Here is a 12372-nt window from a genome sequence, read left to right as displayed (position 1 = left end):
CGCCTTAAATTTACTTTACTTTATCAGGATGTCACCTACCAAATAAATCCAAGAAAAGTTCAATTATGAGGAGTTTGTTTTCATTGTATTCCCAGATGCAAACTGTAGTTCTTCAAAAAGTCAAACCGCTGATTTTTTTTTTAATTAGGAGAGAATAATTCAAACTGTATCTGATAAGTTTTGATTATTATATATATTTATATATAAGGTATAAAAAAAATTGATCTGATGATTGATTCCGTTATCAAACAACATCTTCTCTTGAAGTTGCCTAGTAATTGAATTGATCGGATGACTTTTGTTCACAAACCCTTTGAGTTTTTTTTTATTTGCGATCTATGAAAGGACGCATTTAGATTTGAAAAAAAATTAAATCACCCGCTGGATTTTGAGAAGGATTAAATAGTACATTGATTTGGATGACCTTTCTATTTTATTTTTTTATCAATATTAATTTTTCACACATCGATAATGCATCACACATTTAAAACGTTTAAATTGATAATTTAAATATATGCAACTTTAATATCTCTCATCCTTTATCTGCAAAGCAAATCTCTTTCTCTCACTTATCAATTTATACCATTTAAATTTATTTTTTAATTTAACTACTAAAATCAAAATCAAATTTTAACATCAAATCTACTTTCTCCCAACTCTATTTTTTCATATGATTATAAATTCACATAAATCTAAATAGTCTAGGTCTATCAGGATTTTGATCAAAATTTATGATTGATTTATAAAGTTTTGATTATATTATTTCAAGTCTTATGAATTTCTGAAGTACTTAGAAGTCTGGAATACTTAGAAATTTAAATGTGTCCTTTTTTATTATTTTTGAACTTCTTTAATAGTGCCAAAGAAAAAGATCTTCTGGTTAGAACGTTTGAACTTGGTCTCTAGATACAAAACTCAATCAATTGAAAGTTAACATAATATCGGAACACTTTTGGAGAGTTCAAAATAAGTAATAGAGAGCATATTTGGACTCCTTGTAATCTTAGAAATTCATAGGATCTAAAATAAGTGCAATTTCAATTTTATTGAATGAGTGTAAATTTGCAAAAATTCAAATAACTTAGGTTCATCATTGAATTTCGATTAAAATCTACTTATTGATCTAGATAGCTCAAATTGTACTCATTTAAGGCCTATAAGTTTTTGAAATTGCAAGGAGTAAAAAAATATCCTTCATTATTTATTTTGAATTCGCTCTCCAGTAAATTTAAAAAAAATTGAATTGTATAAATTAACACATGAAAAAAAAGTGAGATTTTACTTTTTTACAAGTGGAGAGAGATTGAGAATAAAAAAAATATTAAAATTACATCTAAAAAATAATTTTATATTTAATCTTTTGAACTTGCCTCAAATACTTGTAGAAATTAAAATCTGCGATTGACAAAAACGAAAACATCCTAATCAATGCGTCCTTTTCTCATTTTTAAAGTATAATAATGTATGATTTAAAAAAAATTTAAATCTACGTGCGGCCTTTAATAAATTTCTGCTTTTATTTATATTTGAGAACAAAGTCAATTATTGTTTCACCATTGACTTCTCTCTTCCATTTCCTTCATTGTTAGCTTCTGTATCAGAAACTCGCCAAACAAATATATTATATGATTCTCAAGAGTTGGATAAGTATTTATACAAACTTTTCTTCGCTAATATTGAAAATGAAAATTTTATAAAATTGGGTTGAAATTATTACTGATGAAATCAAACGTTAAAAAATTTAATTCATGTGATAATAACCAAATTTAGCTGGATCCCAAGATAAAATTTGATTGATTGATTGTTGTAATCTGCAATGCCATCCTTTGCAAAATAAAGCAACACATCGCAGCTCAAAATTTGCCTAATAATACTATTATCATTGTCATTGCCATTGCCATTGCTAGTAGACTATCACAGCTCAATCATTCCACAGGGTAAACGCTGGAGGTTGCTTGCCGGCAGCCACCATCCAATTGGCTCCGCCGCAACCATCCCCGTATCGCCCGTGTTCGTATTCGGTCGCCGCCGAAGTGTAGAAGAACCCATGAGAATAATCTCCATACATGTTATGGTAGGAGACATGGTGTTTAAAAGTCTCCACCTTGGCGCCCAACCAGTCTGGGTCATTGCTTGTTGAAGGCCAAGTAAAAGGTAATGCGTCCAAGGTCGAATTCAGCCGAGCCTCCGACAATTCATCGGCACCGGACTTTGTAGAATCTATAACCGCTAACTCCGACGATGCGGGAGTGGTTTCTTTCGGCGATCGTTTTGCTAGCTCCCCTCCAATAAGGTGGGAGCTCGAGCAAATGAGTTTCACATCGTACTTACTGATGTCGAAGTTTGTCACTGCGTTTGGCCCTCTGAACTTGATGGTCGCGATGTCATAGGCTTCTGCAGCTTCCTCTTGCGTGCCTGTGGAACATATCGAATGCGAAATCGAAGATCCAACATGAAATCAACAAGTTTCATGTATGATGATGATAACTCACTGAAAGTGCCAAGGTACAAGTCTTTGTTGCCTGCCACTCTACCAATTCTAGCTTGCCATCTCCCATGCTGGTGGTGCCTATGAACATGGAGGAAAGGTGGTCAGGTCGGAGATGAAGCAAAGCATGGACTTGAATGAGCATGGACCTTGTCACTCCTCGATAAACAGATGCCCCTCTAGAGAACCCACTGCTCTTCCTGAACATATAGAAAGATGAGAAGAAGACGATATGGATTTCAAACTATCGCTGATCTTGCAACAACAAATGAGAGCTAACCTTCGCAAATTGGCAACGAATTCTTGTCGAGTCGTGTTCTTCATCGCTTCGAGCTCCTTCTCGTAGGCGCTGAGCTGCAACAAGTAGGATCATCCTATGAATTCAACTGACAGTAAGATGCCATGAAATCAGGGATTTAGTTCCCCTCACCGGGAAGTTTGTGTGGGTGGTCGGTCCCCAGTACTTGAGCGCAGCCAAATCATAGGCCCTCGCCGCCTTTTCTTCCTTGTCATAACCTCCTTCAATTCACAAACATCGATCGATACATAAAAGACTAAATGGAAACCTGAATCCCCTCCATTTAACATCTTCCCTTACCTAAATAAACTGGATATCCAACAAGGATGCCATGGAAGAACAAGAATAGGTCAGAAATCTTTCCTATACTTGAAAATTTACAGAAGAATTCGACACGAACAATGATCCAGACAAGCGGGAATGCTACCTTGTCTTCCTTTTCTCGACTGACCTTCCCTTCTACAGCTGTTGTCCCATAGGTGGGCTTCATATCGTCCCGTCCATCGATGCCTAAAACACATATAGATAGTAGTTAAAACTGTCATAAACCTGGTCAGTTATATTTCAAAGCACCAACCTTGTCACTCCCCTATACTGTGAGGTTCTTTGTCCGAAAGTCTCGATAGACTTGCGAGGAACCAGTCCACTGGTTGTCGATTTTGCATTCAGGCATTTGGGATCAGTAACAGCTTCAACAATTTCATGGGAACCCATTTGAAAACCAGAGGTCATCGAAAGGCTTAGCGATCGGGCCTCGTTCGCCTCTGCTGGTTGTCGACGGAGCCATGACTTCATGCCGGAGATAGAGGTTGAACCTTCCGTTCCTACATTACAGATGGCATTGGCAGTGAAGTTTTGGGTAGCATCGGCGATGAGGAATGCCGGCTTGAGGGTGTGGTGATGGTGGTGGCAATTCGAGTGTAGGTAGCGATAAGGAGCATCGACATTCTCCATCGTCGGCTCACTCTCAGCAATGGCATGAGGAAGGGGGCATGTTAACATTGATCTCAGGGGCACCCGAACTGTGGGAATAGTACACGTCGCAACAATAGGGAATTGGCTGGTGCTGCCGGGGATGGTTCTCCTCGTTGGAATTCTCAGAGTAGCCGCCCAAGAAATCCTCAAACTTTGGCTCTTGTTCATCCGGGTTTGGGCTGGCAGTGGTGGCGGCGACGGTGGCGGCGGCGCTCGCAATTTCATCAGATTTCCGTTCTTCACAATGCAAGCATCATTGATACAGTCAATGCACATCATCTCAATGATTTAAGGTTAGAGAGGAAGTAAGCTTCAAAGCATTTCATTACATTCCTTCAACAAACAGGTAAAACTTGGCCAAAATTTTTTATAAGAGATCGAGGAGACATTTTATCAAAGAAAGAAAAACCATAACAATTGGACAAACTCAATCTGTAGAAGAGCACAAGGAAAGCAATAGCTTAGAATGAATTATAAAGAATATGTAACAATATAGAACACTAGATTCACTCCCAATAAGCCGTCTAGATTTACACAAGCACATAATTCCAATCTAAAACGAAAAAAGATTTGATTTTTCTCGAAGAAAATTGCCTCATGGATCTATATATCGCAAGCACTACCATGCAGATGAGGACTAGAACATTACTCACCTGAAGTTTGAGGCTGCCGCAAGGGCGACTCCATGAGGCAGACGGAGGCATCAGAGCTGAGAGGCATAAGAACAAGAGGACCAACACCGCCATCTCCTCCTCCTCTACCACCACCAACTCCTCCCTCCCCCTCCACCTCCACCTCCATCAAATTCTTCCTCCTTGGCGGAGTACAAGGAGAAGCCCAACCAGCTGCTCGTCTCCATCGTGCCCAAGAAAAATTATGACCCAGCAGCAAACTCAGAACCCAGAAAACGAAGCAGGGGAGCTGGACATATGAAACGGGTGCTCAAACTCCAAAGTCCTTTGCCGTCGCTGATGGCGATCAGAGAAAAGCAGCGCAGCGGCAGCAGGAAGGCTATTCCTTTCATTTGCTTTGTTTATTGCACGTAAGTAGAAGATTAAAGTCGTGGGCGGGGGAGGCAGAGTCATAGATTGGAATTGAATACGCAAGGGGTGAAGGTGCGGGAGGCGTGCGTCCCGGGGCGCGCAGAAGCCAGAACTCTGCTCTGCTCTGCTTCGTGACCTCCTCGGGGCTCGGTCCATCACTCCCATCACAGATAGATACGTCTTGCTCCAGGGGAGCTGCGGTCACCGCTCGCCCTCCTTAAAATAATCATTTTGGGGGGGAACTTTAGTCCTTTCTTACTGTCTGATAAAGGTTAGCAACGGAGGAGTAGCCTGATCAATACCCCAATCAAAGGCTTCAGGTAGATGCTAATTGCGACGGTTTAGTCCAAGCTACAACATCAAAGTTTATGGATCAAGATCGACCAGGAAAGTTGATGGACCAAGAACTTGGAACTCGGAATCAAGACTTGGCTTGTAGATCTACAATGCAATCAATAACTTGGGGGGAAACGAGAAAATTAGATGGTGGTGAGAAATCGATACAAATGCCGGGATGCGCAGATCAAGCTGTGAGCACGACGGCACTGCCGGCGGCCTTGGTCTTCTTCTCGGCGATCTTCGATACCCGCTTAGCCTTGACGACAACCGTGCGATTGGGTCGGTAGCAGCGTCCCGTTGAAGTACTCGAACTTCATGACGTCGATCAGAGGAACAGAATCGCCGCCGACGGCCGGATCCTTCACGGCGTCGGGAACGAGGGATTGACGATGGGGCAGTAGAACTAGTTGCGGAGGCGGTGGAAGTAGTGCATACCGACCTTACAGAAGTAACCCGGATGGTACTTGTCGAAGCGGATGCGGTGAAGGTGCATGCCGCCTGCGTCCCCGCGGCCGCCGGGATGCTTCCTGTGCTTGCCGACGACCGCGTCCGGCACTCACATGGCCTCGATTCTTCCGGTTCTTCCTTCAATCGGGTTGCAATCGCCGGCGATCCTTCGGCGTTAGGGTTTGCATCGCCAAGCATTTAATCATACTCCCCGCGGTTACTTTCTGGACGTATGAGAAGGTAGAATGAATGTGGACCGTTCGATTGAGACTACCGATACGAAGCCCAATAAGGCCCACGTAGGAATCATGGTCCTTCTGGGCCTCCATGAATGTGCTCTATTTTTTTTTTCCTTCTTCTTTTGCTTCTTTTTCAATTCCTTTCACTCGGAATTTTCTTCTCCATCCATTTCTTTTCTTTAGTAAAAGATAAATTCATCATCTTAATAGCTTCATACAATCGATCTCACGATCATCTATTGAAGATAAATCGAGAAATTACAGTTAACTATGACGGAAGAAGATATTACTTCGATTTCATCGAGATTCGATTCTTATGTATTTCAATAACTCCTCTCCATCATAATTAACTTAACTATACCTCAAAGTTCCTCTTCATCCTCTTCTCTCCCCACTAGGAAGTAAACACACACACCTAAAATCCAAACATTTAATGGAAGATTGGGTCTGTGCACAGAGGGAGAGATGCATGACAAAAGTGCAAAAAAAAATAAAATATAATAATAATAATAATAAAAGCTGCTATTCCTATGCAAATTTTCAGTGTGTGTTCAGAGCATGACCCCTACCCATTTTGATAGTTTAAGTTAAGTCGTCAAACTTTACTTTATTGTGTTTAAATTTATTTAATATCATAATCAAATTAAATTAAATTTAAAATAAATTAAATGATTGAAATAGTTATTTAAATTTGATTTGATTTTTTTTTTATAAATTTGAATTTGATTAAGTTTAATTTGAACTTGATTTATTTATATATTTTTAGATTTTTCAATTCAATTCAAATTTATTTAAAATTTTTATATTTTTACTTTTTTTTAATAATTATTAAATTTGATAATATAAATTTATTTATTTATTTATAAAAAAATTTATCGATAAATATGATTGATCAAATTTCATAATCTTTATTTTTTTGTATAATTTAAGTATTTGACTTTTCAAACCGATTAATCATAGAGATGATCAATTCAATCTTATAAAAAATTTTCACAAATCATTCAGATAAATTCAAAAAGTACTCTCATTATTAAACACTTGTAGTCAATTTTCATACGTCACTCCTCGCCGATGAGAATTATGTTCTACTTGAATACTCAATTATTTTTACAAATGTGGAATCCGTCACTCTAGCAGTCCCATATGATTGGTCCTACGATCATCTATAAAAAAGTAAATCGAGAAATTACAATTGACCATGATAGAAACTGAATACTCTACTATAACTCATAATACAGTTGTGAACTCAAGTTCATATGTAATTGTATTTTACACTGTATTCTTCTGTAAAAGGTGAAATTCGCCACCTTAGCGGTCTCATACGATCGGTCCCACGACCATTTGTGAGGAAGTAAATCGAGAAACTGCAGTTGATCACGACGCAGGAAAATATTGTCTGATTTCGTCAGGATTCGAACCCTTGCCTCTTCTGCAAATCTGCTATTTCGCACTGCATTCACAACATGAGAGCTTTGTCAATGGAGTCAAGCCCATGTGCAATTATACTTCATATTATGTTTTATATTTTTCCATCAAATATAACATAAATATACTCCGATCAATATACTTTGAAAATCCACTAAATATCTTTATTATTGCACTAGGCCTCGGGACCTCTCTATTCATGAGTACCGACAAAGTGAACATAAATATATTTAAATTCATTTATTTAATTTAATAAATTATTTAAATTTATTCATTTAATATGTATTGAACGAAAATTATTTAATCTAATTTACAGACAAATATTTGATAATTATTTACCGCTGAATTTGTTCGCATGCAAATGGCAATCCTAGAAACTAGCGTGTTCTTGCATTACATTTGTACTTTCCCCTGTGGAATTTCATACGCATATTTTTTGACCCATGAGACCGTTATTTTATTTTATTTTTATTTTTCTTTTTTTTTTAAAAAAAAGAAACTTCAAATTCAAAGATTTTTCACTTAATCACTTTTCTTCTGATATCCGAGGCTGATATATATATATATATATATATATATATATATATATATATATATAGTGTAATTTTAAAATAGAGAAAAATTAAATATTATTATTATTATTTTTTGAAATTGGACCAAATAATTGACGCCTTGGTCCGATTCCGGTAACCGCTCTCTTTCCAGTGTACCAAGTTGCAGGCCCATTTTTGGAAACCACCGCGGGAGAACGACGGTAAGTGGGTGAACTTACCGCCCTCGCTCTTCATATTAATCTCGACGACGGTCTCGACTCCCCAAGTCGAAGCGTCGAGGTAGCGGCGGCGACGGCGATGGACTCGGAGGCTGCTCCGCAGCCCCGATCGCCGCCGCGGATACCCGACCTCTGCGGCCGCCAACGCCTCACGGCGCACCTCCACCTCTTGAGCCGAGAGATTGCCTTCCTCGAGGTACGTACTCCCTTTTCCCCTTCCTCTCATCTTACCTGTTCCAATGCCGATGCCGAGATGTGCGATGAGATTGAATCGAGCGAGCGTGTGAGAGAGGGATTGATTAAATCTGAAGTGGGTTTGTTTGCTCGTGTGAATGTGCAATGGTTCGATCCTTTTGAGGGTAAGAGGGTTTGTTTTTGGCGTCGGTATTTTGTCCAGCTCAGAGAAGAAATTTTGTTCAGGATTCAATCTTATGACATTTTCCTCGATCCTGTAGATGCATGGAAATTGAGAAAAGAAGAACAAAATTAATAAAAGGGCAAAAAACAAAAGAACCTTTGTTCTTAAGAACCTGGTTTAATACCTTTTCCCACAGTACGCGAACTACCTGAAGAACAAAGGTGTTCTTGGATTGAAAATGATGATGCTTGCTTAAACCCACACTATTATCCTCTGGGAATGTTGTTGCACCCCAGTATTTATTTATTTATTTATTTCAAATAACTTAATTTTCATGCTGAAATATTTTGGAAATGTGTTTGTGGCAGGGGATCCAATTCTATCATAGTCATGTCACAATTATCCAGGATCCATACAGAAGTTCTTTCCCTTCTTTTTTAGTCCTGGTGATGATTTAGGCGTTTTTTTAAAGTGCTCATGCTATTTATAAAGACAGATAGAGAAGATTTTAAAGTATTTCTATTGGAATTATTATGTTTTTTTTTTCAATACTCTAAAATTCTATTGTTTATACCTTAATGGGGTCATAGAGATGCTTTATGGTATTGATGAGATTGACACAAGTGAGCTTGGCTGCCTTGATTTGTAGTGTGGCTCTTTAATTTTATATACCACATCCATTGTTTAATTTTTGATTCATTTATTTCTTATTTTCTTCTTCTCAAATGTTCAAAGATAATCTCCCCACATTTGCAATCGAAGAAAAAAGGAAATGACTATTCTATCTTTAGATGTGAGACTCCATGCATCAGGGGTGAGATTTTGCCTAAGTACAGCATCTATTTTTTTTTTAAAGCTTCTGTCTAATGGTTGTGATTTTAGTTATTGTTGTTAGGTTTATAATGTTATTAATTTCTTGATCAGAGCTGCTATGTTACAATTTCAAGTAGATCTGTCTTTCTCCTCTCTTTTCCCAGAATGAAGAAGCATGGTAACTTACTGTTATTTTCAGAATACCCTCGCATCATCTAGATTTATTTTTGGTTCTTTTTGGATATTTATGTTGTATTTGTCTTTATCAATCAGATTTTACTAAGCAGATTTCTAGTTAGCTAAAGAAACTATATTTATTCAGGAGGAGATACAATCCATTGAAGGACTCCAACCAGCATCTATGTGTTGCAAAGAGTACTTGACCGCGAAAACATCTTTTTTTCCTTGAGTTGGTACAATGTTTGTTAACAAAAATCATTGCATTTATATTATAAATTTCAGGGTTGAGGAATATGTGGAGATGATCCCAGACCCCTTACTCCCAATGTATGCTACTTCGAACCTGCTTTTAGTTTAGAGTTTTTTCTTTCCGGCTTACTCCATTCCTTTTAATCAGATATAAGAAGACAAAAAAGCGATGTCATTTTTGGAGTTGGCTCAGGTAATATCTAGTTCTTCTACTCCTATCTAGGTGTTACGAATTTTCAGATGCATTCAATTCTGTTTTTCTTAAATTTTAGAATTTCCATGTTAACGAAACAAATAACTAAAAGAAGACAAAAGGGAACGCTCAATTATGCTCACAATTGAGCATCAATTCTTTTAATTCACTATTATTTATATCATTTATTTTCCTTGAAATATCCAATCAAAAGGTTAGTGACTCCTTTGCTTTTTATTCTGTAGGTTAGCTGTTGTATATGCACAATGTTCCTTGTATTATCTCTTGCCATTGTGTTACACTTAGATTTCTGAATGTACTTGAAAAAACCACATTTCAAGAAATTAGTAGAACAATGGCTTTATTATGTACATGTATTGGCATATTTTTTGATCGACTAGCTTTTGTAATTGGCATTATCAGATTTGTCGAAATCCTGAAACTGAAATTGCATAATCATATGTTATCCCTTTTTTTTTCGAAGCTTCTTTATTTTAGTGTGATCTCTCAAATTTGATTAGCTGTGACATTAATCTTGATGATTTAGGATCCTCTACAATCAGGAAATATCACCTAATCTTTATGCATATAGTGGCAATTACTAACGCAATCAATGATCTAACAATTCTAATCAATTATGAATAAGTAATTGAAAAGATATTTGCTTACCAATTCATAAAAAACCAAATTACTTACTCGACACGACATTTAGAAAGGATAGCGAAACCTTACCATCTCAACAATTCTGTCTGTCGACTAAGAACTCGAATTAGTGGAGAGTCATCTAAGTGCAGAGCAACAATTTGTCTTCAGCATGATACTGAATTGCTGTATTCCCATTCAAATTATGGACAATGCAATGATTGACATTTGACAGTAATTGCTTACCAACTTCGAAAAAATACAGAAGTCAGACATCTCTTCTTAGCAACATGTTCTAACATGGATAGCGAAACCTTATCTTCTTAATCTGTATTCCCACTATTTTCCAAATTGTTGTTTTCCTGTATGCAGCAGGATGGTTTGCCTCGACATACCAACTTGCTGCTCTGGAGGTTGCTGTAGCTGGTACAAGAAACACTGGTGCGACTGTAGACCAACCTGGACCTATCGATCCACTTGTTGGCGATGCCCCTGCAGCAGCTGCTGCTCCAGATTAAAATGTGTGAGCCCAAGTTTCTCATGTCCAGGATGCTCTTGTGGATGTGTTTGCTCATGTTCAGAATGTACCAAAGTGTGCATTTGCCCCAGAATGCTTGTGCTGCATCAGCTACTGTGTCTGTGAGTAAATTTCTTGATTGTGCATCGATCTTAACTTCACACTACTCATCAATAAGTGATCGTGAATCGTTTGTCTGTTGATGAATTTCATGTAAGTTTATATTCGTTAATAATAGCTAAATCTTTTCCTGTCCATATTTTCTACTCGGATCGGTTAAAAATTTGTAACTGAAATCTTTTTCTACTTCTTCTATTTGGTAGCATATTTTTAACTGTGTGACAAACTAAAGGTGCTTAGTTGTTAGTATAGTTATTACTTTGTCTACTAGTAAAAATGACTATGAAATAGTTTCCTCATGGAATTTATTCAAATCCATGAGTAATTATTTCTTGCTACATTGTAATTTCACAAAGTGGGGAACACTTCAGCTATGTTCTCTTTGGTGATCTTTGCACTTTCTTCAATCTTTATCCATTTAATTACTTTTTTCTGATAACAGAACATTGTTCATCCAGTTGTTTTTACATTTTCTTATTTGTCAATGCATTTTCTTATGATAACTGAACATCTACGTGAAAGTATGAACTACATCCCTTAATTAATAAACTAATGCACTAGCACATTCTCCCATGAAATGTTTTGTATCCAGTTACATAAGTCATTAATGAAATAAGAAAGATTTATTATATAAAAAAACTAAAATAATGAGATCTAAGTGCACTAAAGGAAGTTTAAAAAAAAGTCTCAGATTCCTCAAAACAAACTTATAAAAATAAGTGACGTGGGGAAAAAACTTTACATGCTATGTGAAAATACTCCAATTATATATCACTTCTCACTAGTATCAATTGTCTTAAGCAATAAACAAAGTCAGTAATACAATAAAAAGAGGAATGCACAAAGAATCGAAGTGAAAAGGTTAACTATAAATAACATAAAAAGAAGATAAATGTAAATGCACAATAGTGAAAAGGGTAAATACAAATAAAATAAAAACAAGATAAATGTAAATGCACAATAACATGTCAAATTTATTAAGGGTGTCAATTAAAATGGATCGAAAGGTATATCTATAAAGCAAATTTACTATAAAAAATTTCTAATCCGAATCCTAAATCAATCTGAAAATCACAAATCCAAACCTAAACTCAGACAAACCTGAATATCAACCAACTATGTCATATTATTCTTTTATTTTTTAAAAAATAATTAAAAAAAATTCAAAATACATAATAATAATTTTTTAATTTAAACACATAATAACAAATCTCATCTAATTATAATAATTATATTTCATAAGTTTAAATATTTAAATTTTAAAATTTAATTGT

General features: G+C 36.5%; 1 protein-coding gene and 2 pseudogenes across 3 annotated transcripts; 1 reads left to right on the top strand and 2 right to left on the bottom strand.

Moving 5' to 3' along the window:
- Window positions 1-1797: 1797 nt before the first annotated feature.
- Window positions 1798-5708, bottom strand: LOC141841535 (uncharacterized; annotated as a pseudogene).
- LOC141837141 (large ribosomal subunit protein uL15y-like) lies at window positions 5328-5919 on the bottom strand (annotated as a pseudogene).
- A 2150-nt stretch (window positions 5920-8069) lies between these two features.
- Window positions 8070-11178, top strand: LOC141841977 (guanine nucleotide-binding protein subunit gamma 3-like). Of its 3 annotated transcripts, none has more exons than XM_074730183.1 (5): window positions 8070-8222; window positions 9520-9572; window positions 9660-9704; window positions 9775-9819; window positions 10837-11178. In XM_074730183.1, the coding sequence occupies exons 1-5, from the start codon at window positions 8106-8108 to the stop codon at window positions 11102-11104; spliced, it is 528 nt and encodes a 175-aa protein (XP_074586284.1). In that variant the 5' UTR covers window positions 8070-8105; the 3' UTR covers window positions 11105-11178. The 3 variants fall into 3 exon arrangements, with proteins under 3 accessions (XP_074586284.1, XP_074586282.1, XP_074586285.1); XM_074730181.1 differs by having other exon boundaries at window positions 10834-11178; XM_074730184.1 differs by lacking the exon at window positions 10837-11178 and adding an exon at window positions 10065-10186.
- Window positions 11179-12372: the final 1194 nt, after the last annotated feature.

Source organism: Curcuma longa, chromosome 11 (genome assembly GCF_044706935.1).
Source record: "Curcuma longa cultivar G26 ecotype Majalengka, Jawa Barat chromosome 11, ITB_CL_G26_1.1, whole genome shotgun sequence".
Taxonomy (NCBI): Eukaryota; Viridiplantae; Streptophyta; class Magnoliopsida; order Zingiberales; family Zingiberaceae; genus Curcuma; species Curcuma longa.
This window is presented reverse-complemented; position numbering and strand designations above follow the sequence as displayed.